This window comes from Spea bombifrons, chromosome 4, assembly GCF_027358695.1.
Source record: "Spea bombifrons isolate aSpeBom1 chromosome 4, aSpeBom1.2.pri, whole genome shotgun sequence".
Classification (NCBI taxonomy): Eukaryota; Metazoa; Chordata; class Amphibia; order Anura; family Pelobatidae; genus Spea; species Spea bombifrons.
In genome coordinates, this window is record NC_071090.1 from 98,587,260 (window position 1) to 98,604,761 (window position 17,502).

At 44.3% G+C, this 17,502-nt stretch overlaps 2 protein-coding genes across 2 annotated transcripts; both read left to right on the forward strand.

Moving 5' to 3' along the window:
* The first annotated feature begins 3,401 nt into the window (after nucleotides 1–3,401).
* Nucleotides 3,402–9,338, forward strand: VAMP8 (vesicle associated membrane protein 8). The gene is made up of 3 exons (XM_053464490.1): nucleotides 3,402–3,524; nucleotides 8,145–8,309; nucleotides 8,521–9,338. The coding sequence occupies exons 1-3, from the start codon at nucleotides 3,510–3,512 to the stop codon at nucleotides 8,662–8,664; spliced, it is 324 nt and encodes a 107-aa protein (XP_053320465.1). The 5' UTR covers nucleotides 3,402–3,509; the 3' UTR covers nucleotides 8,665–9,338.
* A 2,940-nt stretch (nucleotides 9,339–12,278) lies between these two features.
* On the forward strand, nucleotides 12,279–17,056 carry VAMP5 (vesicle associated membrane protein 5). The gene is made up of 3 exons (XM_053464489.1): nucleotides 12,279–12,561; nucleotides 14,474–14,617; nucleotides 16,030–17,056. The coding sequence occupies exons 1-3, from the start codon at nucleotides 12,559–12,561 to the stop codon at nucleotides 16,213–16,215; spliced, it is 333 nt and encodes a 110-aa protein (XP_053320464.1). The 5' UTR covers nucleotides 12,279–12,558; the 3' UTR covers nucleotides 16,216–17,056.
* The last annotated feature ends 446 nt before the right edge of the window (nucleotides 17,057–17,502 follow it).

The window sequence follows — 17,502 nt, forward strand, 5'->3', positions numbered from 1 at the left end:
GGTAGCGGGATGGGGGGGTGCAAGGAAGGAAGGAAGGAAAGGGGAAAAAAAAGAGAAAAAGAATACAAACAAAAAGTCACACCTTGTCATCGGTTTAGTAATCTTCTAACATGCTGCGTACTTCAGCGGCTTTCCCCGTGATACCTCCAGGGCCTCCATTAGGATCTGGTGGGCCCAGATGTTTGTGCCTGGGGACCCCATCAGCATTGCAACCCCCCCCCATGATGTTCTCTGAGGACTTTTCTGTTTCCCAGTCCTGTATTTACATTTTCTTATCCTCTCGGTGTCCCTGCCTCTCCTCCCAGTCTCCATACCCCTCTGCTGCTCCCTCCCCAGTGTCCATACCCCTCTGCTGCTCCCTCCCCAGTGTCCATACCCCTCTGCTGCTCCCTCCCCAGTGTCCATACCCCTCTGCCGCTCTCTCCCCAGTCTCCATACCCCTCTGCTGCTCTCTCCCCAGCGTCCATACCCCTCTCCCGCTCTCTCTCCCCAGTCTCCATACCCCTCTGCTGCTCTCTCCCCAGTGTCCATACCCTTCTGCCTCTCCTCCCAGTGTCCCTACCCCTCTGCTGCTCCCTCCCCAGTCTCCATACCCCTCTGCTGCTCCCTCCCCAGTCTCCATACCCCTCTGCTGCTCCCCAGTCTCCATACCCCTCTGCTGCTCCCTCCCCAGTGTCCATACCCCTCTGCTGCTCTCTCCCCAATATCCATACCCCTCTGCCGCTCGCTCCCCAGTGTCCATACCCGTCTGCCTCTCCTCCCAGTGTCCATACCCCTCTGCCTCTCCTCCCAGTGTCCATACCCCTCTGCCGCTCTCTCCCCAGCGTCCATACCCCTCTGCCACTCTCTCTTCAGTCTCCATATCCCTCTGCCGCTCTCACCCCAGCGTCCATACCCCTCTGCCACTCTCTCTTCAGTCTCCATACCCCTCTGCCACTCTCTCCCCTGTGTCCATACCCCTCTCCCGCTCTCTCTCTCCCCAGTCTCCATACCCCTCTGCCGCTCTCTCCCCAGTGTCCATGCGCCTCTGCCTTCCTTCCCCCCAGTGCCCAATCCACCCCTCTGCATCAAAACCACCCTGTGCCAATGCCTCTTCACACTGTGCCTGGGACAAGCAGGGTAGATAGGCACAGAGTGGTAGGGACAGTGAAGATCCTTGAGGGGCCCAGGATTCCGGACCCTTTACAGCTGTATTGACTGTACCCTCTGACGGCGGCTCCTAATAATGCATAGATAAATCTGAGAATTGAAGTGTTCAAAAAACCTGCAAATGCTCAGTTTAGTGGCTGCACTGCCAGAGGTCTCCATATTGAATCCCCAAAACACAACATGTGTGATGTTATAACAGAATCCAACTATAATCATGTGACACAGAGATGACCAATCAGCAGTGAGACTGGACTGCCAGTCACGTTAAGGCGCACTTTGCCACCATTTTGTCTCCTCAGAGTAGCTGCAATGAGGTAGGTGAGGTATTACCGCTATAATCTATTATTATTTACCAGAATAAACAGTATATTCAAAGGGTTTCATTAAAAACAGCAACAGGAACATCTCAAAAGGATAAAAATCCCCCGTGACAGACCCCGGCCCAGGTGTGTCTGGGGCCTGCTTGTTTCTCCTCCTGCTTTCCAATAGAGACAGAAGAACTGAACCAAAGCATAGTTCCACAAATAAGAACACAAACACACATATGCACTTATACATACACACTAGCACACATACACACACATGCTAATGAACACTCACACTAATGCAGACTCACATTACCAGATGCACATGTAAACATGCACTTACACATATACAGGCGCACACACTTACACACACTCACACACTCTTACACATACAGACACATTGCACACTGTGCGAGCAGCTCCAATATTACCACAGAGTAACGTAATGTCACATTAAGTGACTCCACCTGCCGCTGTGAGCGGCTACTCCAACTTGGACGAGCCCTGTTTGAAGAATTTTGGATCAGCAATGGGGGCAATTGAGGCCGCTGCAGCCCACCTCTATTTCCTACCCCGATGTGTGCGTGGGCCACAAACCAGTGCATGGCAGGCCGCCAGTACAGCCCTGATCTAATGGCAAAACACGCAAGGCTGGGCCTTAGGCTTCTAGCACCCCAAGGGAACTGTTTCCAGCTGACTGGCATCCCCCTACAGACATAAAATCCAAACAGAAGTTTCTTTTCTCTTTAAAAGTACTGCTCCAAATTACACAAAACAGTCGTTGCTCTCACTGGTATGTTAAGCAACTAAACCTTGGCAGAACTGCATTGTATTAGTTCCTCTGAAGCATTAATCACGTAAAATCAACACAGAAACAGTTAGGAAGCCTTTTCCGTTCTTATGGGTCCACGGAGTAGGCAGCCAAGACAGCTTGTTACTATGGTAACAAGAGCCGGAGGAAAGGTAGAAGAGCCAGCATGCTGCCTACTGATCTATTGGGCTATCAACTGGCTGGCATGTAATATCACAGGTACCCCTCCCTGTAAAACACCACATCCCCCGATAACAACAAAGCAGAATAAAACACAAACATTTGACATAAATATTTATATATATATATATATGTTTATATATATTTATATACGTTAATGTGCTTTTGTAGACTACAACTCCAACCACGCTCAGACAGAATACTAATGAGAGTGATGGGAGTTGTAGCTCACTAAAACAGGTGCGCCAGGAGTGTGAAAAAATACATGTGGGCATCGTATTTACGATGTTTCTCATCCCTTATGTATGTTTACCCTGTGATATGTCGTGTACTGTGATCTGCACAGGCTGTGTGTGCAATCTACATGTATGTTTAATAAAATACTGTATATTGTGTACATTTTCTAAGGTGGGTGGAAACTTTTAAGAAAATGATTTAGTTTTTGTGACTTTTATTTGTTTTGGATTTTAAAAGAAAAATAATGTGGGCTGCATTTATAAGTCAGTTACTGATTTGGGGTTAGCGAGGTTCAAACATCTGCACGGAGGCGACTATAGTATTTCTTTTGATTTATGTATGTTTTATGTTTTCTTAATATTCGCAATGTATCTTAAACCTAACTGCCTTCGTAAAGAAGAATGCATGTTAACGTACTCTGCTAATACTTTAAGGAGAAGTAACTCACATAGGAACTATTTATAAGCAGAATGTCAGTCATTATGAAATATGCAAATATATATATACCGGTATCTATATATATATATATATATATATATTTATATTTCCAAATATATTTAGATTAGTGTTGTCTGGTGACTCAGTTTCCTGAATGTTGTTTATTTCTTCTGGGACCTGAGCTGGATTTCCCCTTTGGTGTCACTGCAGAGGTATCCAGGCCCCGCCCATAATACCTGCGAGAAGGTGAGCATATTAAGCCACGCCCCCGAGCATAGAGAGGCGGGTGCGATCAGACCAGGCAGGGCTGGTTTCACAACACAGAACCGGAAGAGACTGTTCGTCTTTTAGAAAAGCTCGGGAGACAGCTCTTGTCATAGGGCTGAGCCATGGACAGGAGACCGGTAAGCGCGGATCTGGAGACGGGAAGGGTGTGCCTGGGCTTTAAGTGGGTTACGCTAAAAAAGATATGGCTCCAAGGGGGAGAGTTAGTTGGTGGGTCACTGATCAAAAGACTATGGGCAGGGTGAGAAAGACACGAGTTACAGGCTTTCTTTCTCTCGTAGTTGATCGCTATGGGAAGTGAGGAATGGTGGGGGAGTCAGGGGGGCGATGGGGGAGCTTAAATGAAACACTTTAGAGTTTTAAGGGAAATGGCAGCTTTACTTGTAAAGTGAGAGGCTGAGTAACGAGAGGCAGAAGCTGAGTGTTCTGTGGACTTTGGAGCCTGCTGATTACTCCGTGCCCAGACCGGGACATTACATGTAATAATAGGCCGTGTTTACAGAGATAAAACTGAAGTACTTTTATCGCCTATATTCTCTACTAAATTCTTTAAAGTTTACACTCTGTGACAGAATTGTTCTGTTGTGTTTTTTGTTGGTATCCTGGTTATGTGTTTGTCTGCAGGTATTTGTGACAAAACATTTAATAAATGTGAGTGCCTGAATTCTAAGCGGTGGGCCGGTGAGGGCCTGGACTAGTGGGGCCTGATGGCTGATGTTTGGTGTCAGGCAGCTGCATAGTAATGGGTGTGCTGGTACTGAGCAGGCGAAAGGGTATCTGGAATGTGCGGGTTGGGTCAAATAAAGAAGGTTAGTGCAGGATGACCAGACTTCCTGTTTAACCAGATGGAGATTATGGAAAATATATCCTGCGCGGCTTCGGTGGGCAGACTAGGTGGGCTGAGTGGTTCTTCCATGCTGTGATGTTCTGCGTTTCCATCAATCAGTGCCGCCCAACATGCGCCATATTTTAGAATTATCCTTGGGTGGAGGGCATGTCTGTTGCCTCTTAAAGGCTTTACTGGTAGTGGTGTTGGAATAATAGATAATGCTAAAATCACAAATTTGCTGCCCGTGCAACGGGAACCAATGTTTATTTTGGGAGACCAGCTGGGTAACCAGTGTGTGTTGGCTTGCAGTGACTGGGCAACAGATTATAGAGTACGGGTGTGTGAGTGCGGGACAAGGTGTGTGTCGTTACACTTGTGACATGCTCTGAAGTTTGCAGTGTGTTGAGTGCTGTTATGTAATTAAACTATGCGTATTTCCCCATCTGCTGTTTAAGTATTGACCGTTCCTTATGATAAAGATCTTTAACTGAAAAGGAAACTTGCACAACCGATGTGTTTACACCTCATGTTAGATCCTGACCCATTCTGTAAAGGTATATCTGTAAAGACCACTACAGGTTCTTGTGTTCTGGGATCGCGGGGGTTAACGATACCTTTGGTGACAATGAGACTGTAGACTTTCCAGGACACAGATTAGGCGTGTGCGTGGGATGACGTCACTGGTAACAAGCAGTTCTCTGCAACCCTTTCGGTGCCAGAGCTTGTATGACTAGGGTACAGGTTTGTGGTTATTGGCACTGCGTTGTGTGCGCTTCCATCTGCCAGCCTCTGCTGGCACAGAACCGCCGGGCCAACCTCTGTCTCTTAGTTGGGTTCTCTTTGCTCACCTTGAAGCTGTAACTAATGACGTTCGCTGCTAATGACCTATTTATTACCAAGCGTGTGCCGCGTGACATCCCATCACTGGTTTACTCCTGTGCAAAGTTGGTACCTCGCATTTATTAGCTTCTTAAAACAGCGACACAATTTACTTGGCGCAGGCATTTTTGTCATCAGTAGAATACGTACGAGTCGGGGCCCCAGGATTTTGTATAATGCCACTGTCCCCACATTCCAGGGTAAAACTTCATCTGGCCCCCACTGGCCCTATTTCTAGTGGTACCCCTCCTCTTTCTTGCATGGTTGCTAATTCCATCCCAGCTCTCTTGTTGCCAGGCTGGTCCTTCGCCATTCTCAGGTGAACAAAGCTATTATTACTGAATAACCTGTTTGTTTATGAGCAGAATCCGGGGTGTGGACTGGGTATCTGCGTCACAGTCTGAAGGAGCTTGTACTCCTTAAATCGCATGGGGAAGAAAGTTTACAATTGTTTTGTTCTATCACTTTTATCAAATCATACATCATAGGGTCCAGTACTCTAAAAACACATATCTACAAATAAAAACCAGCAAAGTACCCAAAATATATAAACCCACTTTAAATGCATAGCTTTCTTACTGTTCTCAGGATCTGTATGATTATTTTCAGCAAAGCGGCGATTATGAATGTAACATTTAAGACACCACAAGGCTTTCATCAAACCATGTGCCAAGACTCTGAGCCTGGGTGTATGTTTTTTATGTTTTACATCTCTTGTTCTGTCTCACATACTGGGTATTCTTATAGGAATATAGGGACACAAGTGGCCCCCCTAAACTCTGTGTCTATAAAGTCGTTTGCAGGTATCCATATGCATTGTTCAGTGTGAGAGGGGGGGGCGATCTCTTTCCCACCCTGTCTGTCGTCCAGCCTTTTGTGCCACAGATTGGATTTGTTAACTAGCCAATGAGTGGCAGGGAAATGCTCCAGTTTAAATCAATGAGAGTACTTTCTGTGCAAGGGGGCCTTGTGAGACCCCCACCCAGAATGTATGGAGAGCCAGCACTGGAGCTGACTGGCAGTATAAAACGCGCCAGAGATGTTTTTAGCCAAGCATGTCTGCGTGAAATGTAGAAATGAGCAAAGAGGCAAATGCGTATCACAGAATTCCCCGTGTATTTTAAGGGGACACAATGTAAATTTTAAAGGGACCCCTAAACGATCAAATGCAGTAAAGGTTAAGAAGGTGGCCCTGAATCAGCAAGTCCCTTTCATAAAATCCATTGGGAGGGAGCAATCCACCCTAGACTTGTTACGCACGTATTAAACATTTATAGTGCAAAAAACTGTAAAAACACCAAACATTTACTGCTGGTGGCCCACTCAACTAAAATGTTGACGTTCTGAAGGAGCCATGGTCCCTTGGGTTCTGGAATGTGTCCCTCATACAGTGAATAGCTCTTAACCCCTTAAGGACAATGGGCGGTCCCTAAACCCATTGAAAACAATGCATTTTGAGCCCGTACATGTAAGGGGTTAAAATACCTCTATGTTGTGCGTTTTTATAGCATTCTTTTTATTCACATATAATAGCATTCTTTTCGTGGACGCTGTCACACTATTGTACATTCTGTCACTCCTGTGTCGGATGGACGCTGCAGAGAGGACGGGGCCGTGGGACGAGTCTGACGGCTTGTGCCTTGCTTAGGGTGCTCCGCTGGCTGGATTTATACCGGTTCCACCCGCTTCAGCACAAAAGCACCTAAAAAAACTTATATCAACAGCGTCTTCAATATATGTTGATAATAATGGGAACGAGTTAGCCAACTTAATAAAAGAATATTAAAGTGCACCAGGGAGACCTTCAGCGGGGCACCACCAAAAAATCAGACCCTTTTGTTGTTGTATTTATTAAAGCGCATGTTCGCTAGTGTCCCTCTCCAGTCAAAAGTATCACGGCTCTAAAGCTGAGCAATGCGGAAAATGTATTAGCGATTTAGATGTCGGTATCTATATGTTTGTTTGATCGGCGTCCTGTTGTGCTGCATTCTTACAGTAATCACGCGGACCTCCTGTCACCCACGTTGATAAAAACGTGGATAAGCTTTAGAAGCCGTAAAGTCCGACACGAAAGTCCCGTCATGTATGCGTTACAATCTACGATCTTTGATTTTTGTCTTATGAAACCTGCTAACATTTTGTGTGTATTTGTTCTATTGTATTTATATAAGATGTAAAGTAATAAAGAAATTGTAAATGTAAAAAAAAAAAGAATATTTAACTCGGTCCCTTACTTACCCCATTACTTCCTCATTACTCGGGATGTCGTTTGCAATCTTCTAGCCGTTCACACTTCCTTGTATGTATTAGAGATGTCACTAATTCGTTGTGATTAGGACCCCTCTGTGTTATCAGTAACGGGGGATCTTCTCCAGCCTAGCGTGTCACGATTTCTTAGGAGAAAAAAACCTGTATGTAGGGCTATGGGGTGGCACTAAAGGGATCATATATGACCAAGCTGGGACCAGTGCCGTCTTCAGCCATCTCCTTGGTATCCCCTGCCACAGCTCTGCTGATTGATTTGAATTTGGCCCTTTTCCTTCTAGAGTTCACGGGCACAGTTGGTACTTTACACTCCTACCTTTAGAAGCATAAAAATACCAAAATAAAAACAAATAATACACTACTCTGCAGGGGGGGACATGTGGTTTTGCAGAACGTACATTTTTCAGAAGTGGCACCTATTTTGAAGAAAAAAACCTAAGCAAAATTGGGGGGGGGACCTAGTTTTAGCCCATATTTTTTAAATATATTTAGAACAAATATTGTATTATGTATTAAGAACCTACGTGTCCAAAACCCCCCAAAAATGTATAGTTTTGTGGTTACTAAACAAAGAAATCTCTGTTTATCAAAAATATAGTAAGAATGGCAAAATCTCCACCCTTTATGGTATGAAGAGGCCTGGAAGGGCTTAAGCTGTCTAGTAAACAAAAAAACAAAGCAGATGACCTTTCTGTTGTAGCCGATGCGCACCCCAAACACCGCTTTGTTCTGAGTTTCTGATTTTTTTTGCTTCTTTTGTTACCAGGAAATGGGCGAGTCCTCAGGGGCGGTCGGCGGCGAGCGCGTCCGGGATCTGCAGAGTGAGGTCGAAGGTGTGAAAAATATTATGTCCCAAAATGTGGAGCGAATTCTTGCTCGGGGAGAGAACCTTGACCATCTGAGGAACAAAACTGAGGATTTGGAAGCAAGTGTGAGTTCGCAACCTAACATTTCCGGTCTAGTTTCTAATTCATTAGTGCCTATTTTTAGTGTCTACTCATTGGATGACCACCTATATTTTTCTTTCCCACCCTCCTGATGGTGATCATGTTTCTGCTACCCCATACTTCACCAACATTTATGGTGTTGATCCCTCAGTACAAGCACCATTTTGACACGCACTCCTGTTTTCTTTCTTTTAGTCTGAGCACTTTAAGACCACTTCGCAGAAGGTTTCCAGGAAGTACTGGTGGAAGAACGTGAAGATGATCATTATAATCTGTGTTGTTGTTGGGATCATTCTCCTGTTGATCATTCTCCTGGCCACTAAAGTCATACCAACATAATATTTCCCAACTCTCTCTTCCTCTGTAATCCCCCTGCTGAAAACACACAATGTCCCCCAATTATATGAATTCATCTGCTGGGTTTCCATGAAGCAATAATTGGACTAATCCTTCTGAAATGTATACTCTTCTTTATGGGTAGGATTGATATAATTTTATGGATGCCTGTATAAGTTTGTCCCAATAGCTTGAGCGCAGCCATATCTACCTTGTGTTAAGTAAACACTGTTTAGTTGATCAATATTAAACATAAAGTTATATATTAGAAACATGTATGTATGTAATTTTACAAGGGCATGCAGGCCCAGAGAAGCAGCAGAACATGCAGATTATAGATGGGGAGGTAATCGGCAGCATAAATGGGGATTTAGAGGTTAGAAATAGTTATATAAAACTATATACTTAGAGGAATTTAATTCAACAGTTTCTGTAGGATAAATGAGGCTTAATGTACGTTCACTCTTTATGTTAATAAATTGAAGGACCCTTCCTTTGGCATAGTGGCCTTCATCACAAAGTTAATTCGAGAATATTCAGACAATGTATTTTGTTAAATTCCACAAGCCTCAGACATGCTTTTGTGGCAATAAGGGTGTTTGGGAGTGTTTCTGTGTTTTGTATGTCCAAACAGGTTGAAAGTATGTAAAATAATGAAACTATTCATATTCATTCTGCTCTGGAAATGTGATCCCTTTTTGTGCAGGAATATAGAGGTGATTCAGACAGTGGCCACTAGGAGGCAGCATTATTCCTGCGAAGGAAATGAAGACATCTGCAGTACTCTCACCAAGCAGCAGGGGGCAGGCAAAGCTGCGGATTTAACCAAGCTCCAGGTTCTGCTCCCTGTTACTTGGCGCTGTGTCTATAATGTGCTCAACAATGATGCCCTTGAACTGACCAAATTTACACTCGGTGCCTTACTACTAGTCGAAGGGTGTTGAAGTTTAGCACTTTATAAATCCAGTTCATGCATCTGGTTTTTAGGAGTGATAAAGTGTAATGCCCTTTTGTGAGACAAATTTCTTGCTACGTTCTTGTTCTTCAGCAGATGTGGATATACAAATGAATTTAATAGGAGTTTCCTTCTGTTTCCAGCCTGATGATTTTTACAGGATTTATTTATAAAATTCATTATTAAATAATTTGGATGCGTTTAATTGGTGCGTGTCATGTCTTTTTTACACCATTTCATTTGGAATGCTGGGATCTTTCCCTGTTCTGCGGCACCCTGGATCCTGGGACTCCTTTAGCAATTGTTCCTTAGCTTATGCCCCGTCCGCCACTTGGCGTACTTCTGCTGGAGCCTGATTTATTCCAAGAGCTCTTTACCTTCAGAACATAGAGGTACTTTGGTGGAGTACTGATACTGATATGATGCAAATGATGCTTCCTGCTGAAGGTTTCTGCAAACATCGCCATACACGGAGCATACAATGTTTCCAAACACTTGGTGGAATCCTAAGACACGGAAAGCTTCTAGCTGTGACTCGTGTTACTCAAATCAGAGAAATAAATTGCACGGTGCTCACCTTAGCCTTCCATGGCAGACCGCTCATGACTTATGCCTTCTATTAATATGTGGATTTGCAGTCATCAACAAGGATTGGGCCAGAAATCAAAGGTTGCGTTACCGAGAGGGGGTGGGAAATAAATGAAACAGCCTTCCATCAGAGGAGGTAGAGGCTAATGTAGCGAGTTAATTGAAACATGCGTGGGATAGGCATAACGTTATCTTGACTCTAAGACGAGATTAAGGTCTGAGTCTTTATATCAAGAAAAGGCTGTGATTTTAGTGGGCAGAGCCCCCGCCCCCCTCCGCATTCACTGCCCTTTGCACCTCTTGGCTCCGTGTTCTTGCCCGGGTCTCTCGTGTATATTGTAATGTAACAGTACTCTTTTTGTGTTTTCTCAGCACGGTTAGGATCTGTAGAAGCACCGAGGGCACCCACAATGCTTGGATTTTCCCACAACCCCGCTAGGCGTGAGCCGGATCAGCACAATGCACCCTAATGTGTCCCTTGGGTTAGCTTCATACTTTTTTTTTTCTTTCTGTGTGTAAATGATGGCAACCATTTGGTTCTAGTAGTAAATAAGGATAATGATATTCCTAAATCACCTGTGTTGAAGCAGGAAAACCAATTATTGAGATGTTCAGATATTGTTATAAAAGGGTATGCCATTCATCATATGCACTTTAACGCTAAGAGGTCCCTTATAATTCGTGATGTCACCCCAAATATATATATCCCTTTGCCATGCAGAAGATGCATCCATCCGCACTCATCTCCTTGCATGTGATACGCTTTTATTGATGCGTGTCATATACTTGGCGCCAGTCACTTTGCGTGATGAAGCGTGTGCATGCGCAGCAATCGCTCGCATTGGTTTTGACGGGAGTGCTTTTCTCATACTGTATGGTTGTGATGAAATGCTTATTTACCCTAAGGCTGGAGGAGGGGACCCCTGAGCGTTCCAAGACATGCCTTTAACATCCTTTCCTTGCATTGTTTTCACGTTTCTATATAAGTCGCTGCGCTTCCCCTTTCCGCATATCGCTTTATCGCGTCATAATTCCCTGCTTCCACGCAGACAAATCCTGGAAACCAAACGCGGGCCCTACATGTTTGTCTGGAAAACATCGCTTGTCGTTGATAGCCCGGCGCCCGCGTTACCAGATCCAGTGCTTTATAACTCATCTAGAGGTTGCACGACAGCCGACGTTTCCAGAGAAGTTCAGCAGCAGGGCAGCAAAGTTCTGAAAATAGAAGCAGGAATGGGGGATGGTGGCGGGGGGGGGGTGTTACGCCAGCTGACATTACTAAAAGCCCGTTTAAATGGAAAGGGTTAATCGGTTATTTACCTCCCAAGCGCTCTTCTCTATGGCTCAGATCCCTCTTTCTCCCCAAAAGCCGCCTTCTTTCCGAGATCAGAATTCGGAGGTTCACAATGTTCTCGCAGCCCTAAAAGTAATAATGAGGGGCGACTCGCTGGGGAAGGGGTCTTAGCCGCCCCAAAACATTTGTATTATACGGACATATATATATATATATATATATATGTTGGTGGCAGCTTTCAGACATGCGGTAAATCAAAGTAGACGGGAAATACGAAACAAAGCTAATAATCATCATATAAAGTTACGACTAACGAGCTCCATCGGGTCCGAAAAATAATTCTCCACACCTCCCAACAGTTCTAATGGCCGCAAAGTCACCGAGGCATATTTTATTTACATGTGTATATATATATGTATATATATATATATATATATATATATGACATTTTCTGTTGTTTCTGTACACATTATTACACCATTTAGTGCTGTAGTAGACTGTGATACATTCATATCCAGCAAACATTCTTAGATACTAGAGAAGAGGGACTGTCTGTTTGAAAGAGGGACACTTGGGGGGTATGCCGTTGCGAATTTTACATTGTAAGGTAGTGTTGGTGAGAGTGGCCCTTAGCCGGAGTGAGAGGTTGGGGCTGGAGAGCACACATTGAGTTGCATGACTTTCCTCTCCCCATTCCCAGTACCGGGGCTCTCTCCTCCAGCTGCCCCTGGCTGATCGGTAGGGGGTGGGACTGATCCTGACTCTTCCAGCCAGAGGCAGCTGGGACTTTGAGACTTTGGGACGGTCCTGGAGTAAACAAGAGATCTAGAAAGAGACGCAACGCAGAGGAAGAGAAACCGAGCCCCGCAAGAAGTGAGAAGAGGAAGCAGGGGCGGTGTGAGGACGGGCGGTGTCGGTGTCGGACCTGCGGGGCGGGCAGCACCGGGACCCGATCCAAACAGCTCGCCACAATGTATGTGCCCGGCGCTCAGTGACCGGCAGGACGCCGCCTCGCACGCTTCCACCCGCGCCGCCCGCTCGGATCCGCTCAGCGCTCACCATGGTGAGTAACAAACCTCTCCGATCGCGGTGATCACCTGCGGCCCCGCAACTCCTATCACCTTCAGCCAGACCTTCGGGCGTTCGGTGAAAGCTGAATGTCTCTATTCGCCCCATAACCTTAATGTAGTTTCACTTTCAGATACAATCCGGTGGCAGGCAGATCGGCACAGCTGGTATATTCCTCCCTGTAGACATCTATAGAATGCTGTCCTATTCTGAATAGGGCTTTATTCACTAAATGGTGTTGTCGGTGGGTTGGGGTTCCAATCCGCCAGCTTCGCTTTACAGAAAGATTGTAAGCTCTTTTGAGCAGATCCCGCCATACCCTTTGTTTCTGTTAATCTAAACTGTTATGTGATGCGCTACTTGTTGCGTCCTGCGGACCCATTGTACAGCGCTATGGAATATGATGGCGCTATATAAATCGATGCATAACAATGCATTGCCAACTCCAGTGAAGTTCTACTGTAGGAAGAGCTTGGGTGGCCCTGTATAATGCATAGTTAAATAGGTAGATCTTTAGGTAGGGCAGGTGCAGCCCTGCTTATGGAGAAATTTTCCAGGGACTGCCCCTTGTAACGTATAATGTATTCAGTAACTTTCCGGCCGTTTCGCTGTTTAGTGAATAAACCCTGTGGAGTGTGGCAACCACTTCAAAGCTGCTTGGCATTAGCCAGCGGGCCACCAGTAGCTTGGGAGCTGCCCATTCAAGACTCCAAAGTCCGTAAACTGGGAATATCCACCCGCTGACGCCATGACACGCAGTGACGGTAAACATTATGTCACGTGACTTAAACAAATGATCGCTCATAAGAAACCAGCGGCGTGTGGATCCATTCTAATCAAACCCACTTATGGTGAGATCGGCGCAGCACGGGTACTGACAGGGGCATTCAGAGAACAAAGAGTTAATGTTTCTGATCTGCGATCCCTGGATTAATTGCACCTTTGCAGCGGATCACACGGTTATTAATGTCGCATTAAGCAATCGCACACGTTGTAACACATATAGCGGACGAGTCCTAGCAGGCTGCGGAGGTGATCTGGGTCCGTTCGTAGTAGAAGCTGCCTTGTTATTGTAACCAGAGCAAAGTCAAAGGTTCCTACAGCCTGCGTTACGGCCGAATGTCGGCTCAGATCGCGCCGTTTAAAGGTCCCGTCCCACTCGCGCTGGTGATCACTAACTAAATGCAGCGTTAGAAACATATTTCCTATTAAATACACAAACCCTTCCCAGAAAGGAATCATTTAATCAAATAACATTTTGTGTAATTTCTGGGGGGTTTTTGGCTGGGAATGTTTAATTGTCACATGATACAAAAAGTGGGACATGATAGGATGTTTCCATAGAAACAGAAAAAAACTTCTTAGATGTTTTATTCTTGTTTTTATTCAAATAAACCTTCAGAGGGAAGGAGTGGGAATCGCTGTTAAACGCTGTTTTAAACGCAGATGCTAAGCTCGATGTTTAATCTTTGCACGTGATGCTTGTCTTAGGAGCACCGGATCCTGGTCTTCTTCAGACGCCCTGTTTAGACAGCAAACATCATTATGATGTATATTATTAGGGGTATTACATCATGTTGTTTGGCATATAGGAACGTAGAAGCTAATACTTTGTCGTGAACATTCACAAACACAGGTGACTTAACAGTAAGACAGAGATACGTTAATGGGGGGGAATAAATGTGTAGTTCCTGAGAACAGTTAGTTAAGATACCTTTCCCCATTGTACACGTGCCGTGGGTTTTGTGGCCCATGTAGTCATTACTGTGACCTGTCTGAACTACTGTAACTGGAGATTTATTCCAGGTATCGACGACCCTTTTACCCCCCTCTAACTTTAATCTAATTCATTATCATTGTTGTAATTATTATTATTTATTATTATTATTATTATTTCCTTGTTTCAGACCAAGTCAACCCAGGACCTGGAGATGTGTCAACGGCAGGCGGACGAGGTGAAAGTATTGATGAAAGATAATGTTGAAAAGGTCATCGAGAGAGAAGGAAAGTTATCGGAGCTGGAAGGCAGATCTGCAGATCTACTTAATTTGGTATGTTTCAACATCAAACACTCACCGTTTAATATTCATAAATTAAAAAAAATAAAAATTCACGGGGGAGGGGGGGTAAAAAATAGGATTTGAGACAATTTATTTATATTTTTTCTAAAACAAATTTGCAACAGACTTCAGGCGGCCCAAACTCCACTTGTCCGTTCACCACCAAGACAATAGTATGCTCTCTGTGACAATTATGTCGGGAACCAACATTACTAATAATTCTAATAATTATTCTCATAAGCAATTCTTAGGGTTCTAAAAGTGCTTTGTAGCTTTTTTTTCCTCTTCTGACAAAAGCTGGGTTCTCACCTTCTCTGATATGATGGTCATTAGATACACGGTGCTAACCAGAAGAACCACATGCTTCATGGTGAAAAGTCACCCCGGCACTAAAGACAAAATGTAGACGGGGGCCGCCGGAAATGTATTAACAGAGAACAAGAACACAGACGGCAGTGTAAATCGGGGACTTTAATCAGATGGCGTCAGAAAGACGAGGACATGGAGTCAATAGCATTAGTAGGACCAGAAGAAGGTGACCATGAGAACAATGATCTTGTTACCGCCTTCTTCTGCAGCTCCTACCCTGTGCCACTCGATTCTGTGAACCCCTTGTTAATTTTATTCTCCTTTATAATATAGCGGTAGCCCGAATATTGGGCAAGATTTACATTTCCTTCTTCGATGTTTGCTTCCAAACCTGCTAGACCTGTTGTCTGCTGACGCAAATTGTTGGTCCGGTGTCTAGTGGGGAATACGCTGGGAACAGGTGTCCTCGTCGTCATTATACGTGGAAACAGTGTTTGCGTTAATAATCCTGAAAAGAAATAAATGAAATACTATGATGGCCCTCTTTAGTTCGCTGTTTCAGGAAAGCTTCCTGTGTGGTTTGGCATCTGTCCCCTTCTTCTTCCAGACACATCATATATTTCCTCTTTTAATAATGAAAAAAAAATTCTAAAGTTTCAAAACATGTTTGCGTCATGTAGCAACTGATTGCAAAAAGATTCCATTGGTTTCTTCAGTGACGAGACTACTTTTCATACTCGTATCAATATGTAACCTAAACCGCGTGAGTGAAGTCTTTATAACCCTTGAAGTTGTGATCACCAGGGGTGTAACCTTGATGGTGCCTGACGGGGAGGAGAACTTGCTAGTAGAGTGAAGAACCATGCGGTGGTGGGACCACCAGCTCAGGACCCAAGGCAGCCATCAGGTTTGCCCATATACAATACATTATAGTAGAAAATAATGAAAAGTAGGGACTGGGGTACAGTCGAAGTTGAGTGGAGTTATATTATCCAATGTATGTCACAAGTGCATGTGTCACAAGTATAAATACATGTATATCTTTGTTCATATGTATATTGCTGACTACTACTAACTACCGTCTACCTCACCAGGCCAACAAATTCCAGAAGACGTCCAAGACGGTGGAACGTCACACAAGATGGCAGAAATGGCGTTGCTATGTGATCTTTGGAGGAATAGTTCTACTTGTGGTGGTTATACTCATCATCGTTATCGTGATTCTGGTGGGTGGAGGTGGAAGCTCACCTGAGCAAGCTATGCAAAAAGACCCCAACTGATTCAGTCCACCCCAAGACCACCAGAAGCCAAGACAAAACCATACCCGCGACCACTGCCAAATAACGTGTAACAAATATACTCTGTGTATGAGCAGAACATGTCTGTCTGCAGGACTCTACACATTTGTTTTACCGTTGACTTGAGGAACTTTGCTTCTTGCCTGCCTCTGAAGATAATGTATAGAATGTTTATTCATCCTTAGAGTTAAGTGCTGCTCAGCGCCTTCACGGAGCGGGCAATGGGACGGGCCCTGCTATTGCAACAGCGTAATGTAAGAAAGTCTTTTTACTGCTCGTGCAAGACAAAGGACGCGGACGAGTGCATTCGGGCTACATCACCATCTCATCTCCTTACTAACTATCATGACTTGGTTTCGGGAAATTCTCATACATACGGATATGTCAGAGTGAATGAGATGGTCCTATCATGAGAAAAAAAACAAAAACATTATTGATGATTAGTGTTGAGTATTGCAATTTAAATCAAGAGGAGAAAAAAATAAAATGTTGCATAACCTGTGTGTAACTTTCTAATAAATATTATATAAAGAATAATAGAGTACAAAGTAAGAAAAGCGGTAGGGATCAAAATGTAAAAAAAAGAAACTTTATGGGATTAAGCACAATGTAAATAAAGCTACCGTAGGAGTCCCAAACTATGGTGGGATCTCTACTTTCATTTATAACAGCAGGCAACTTAGGGTCAGGAAGACTCACTATTGTCCGGCTATAATGCCCTTTGATTTCTAGAGGTCATCTTGATTTGATGCCTTGTCAAGGTCGTAATGTACTGTGAAGTTTTTAGAATAAAACAATTTCCTTATTTGTGGACAATTAAAAAGTGGGTATGCGTTATTTACACGTACTCTTTCTTTCAACGTCGGTTCTAAATAAAACATGCGTGTCATAGTAGAAGTTCATATTAAACCCCTGGATTTCATGGTAGTCCTGGTGGGACTCTGGAATACGGGAGGTGAAGTGGAGTCAAGAGGTGGAAATGACTGCTAACGGGGCTAAAGGGGGCTTTTGTATGAGAGGGGACCATAGACCGAGAACGCCTCCTTTTCCCCTTGGTATTTTGGGTTCTTGCACTGTTTTTTGTTGCAGATTTTTTTCCCCAACCCAAATTACTAAGTCCATCAAGTTCAACCCTTTTACGTATACTTCCTGTTTTTGATACACAAGGGGGGAAAGAGTTCCTTCTTGGCTCCAAAAGGTTATCAGATTTCTCCTTGGATCAAGAAGCTCTAAAAATGGTCTCTCGGGGGGCACCAGGGTTCTGTAAAT

What these genes read in the sequence shown, in the direction of transcription:
- VAMP8 (XM_053464490.1), top strand. An exon ending in CTGAGGATTTGGAAGCAAGT is followed by an intron (nt 8,310 to 8,520) that starts GTGAGTTCGCAA and finishes TCTTTCTTTTAG; the next exon opens with TCTGAGCACTTTAAGACCAC.
- VAMP5 (XM_053464489.1), top strand. An exon ending in CTGCAGATCTACTTAATTTG is followed by an intron (nt 14,618 to 16,029) that starts GTATGTTTCAAC and finishes CTACCTCACCAG; the next exon opens with GCCAACAAATTCCAGAAGAC.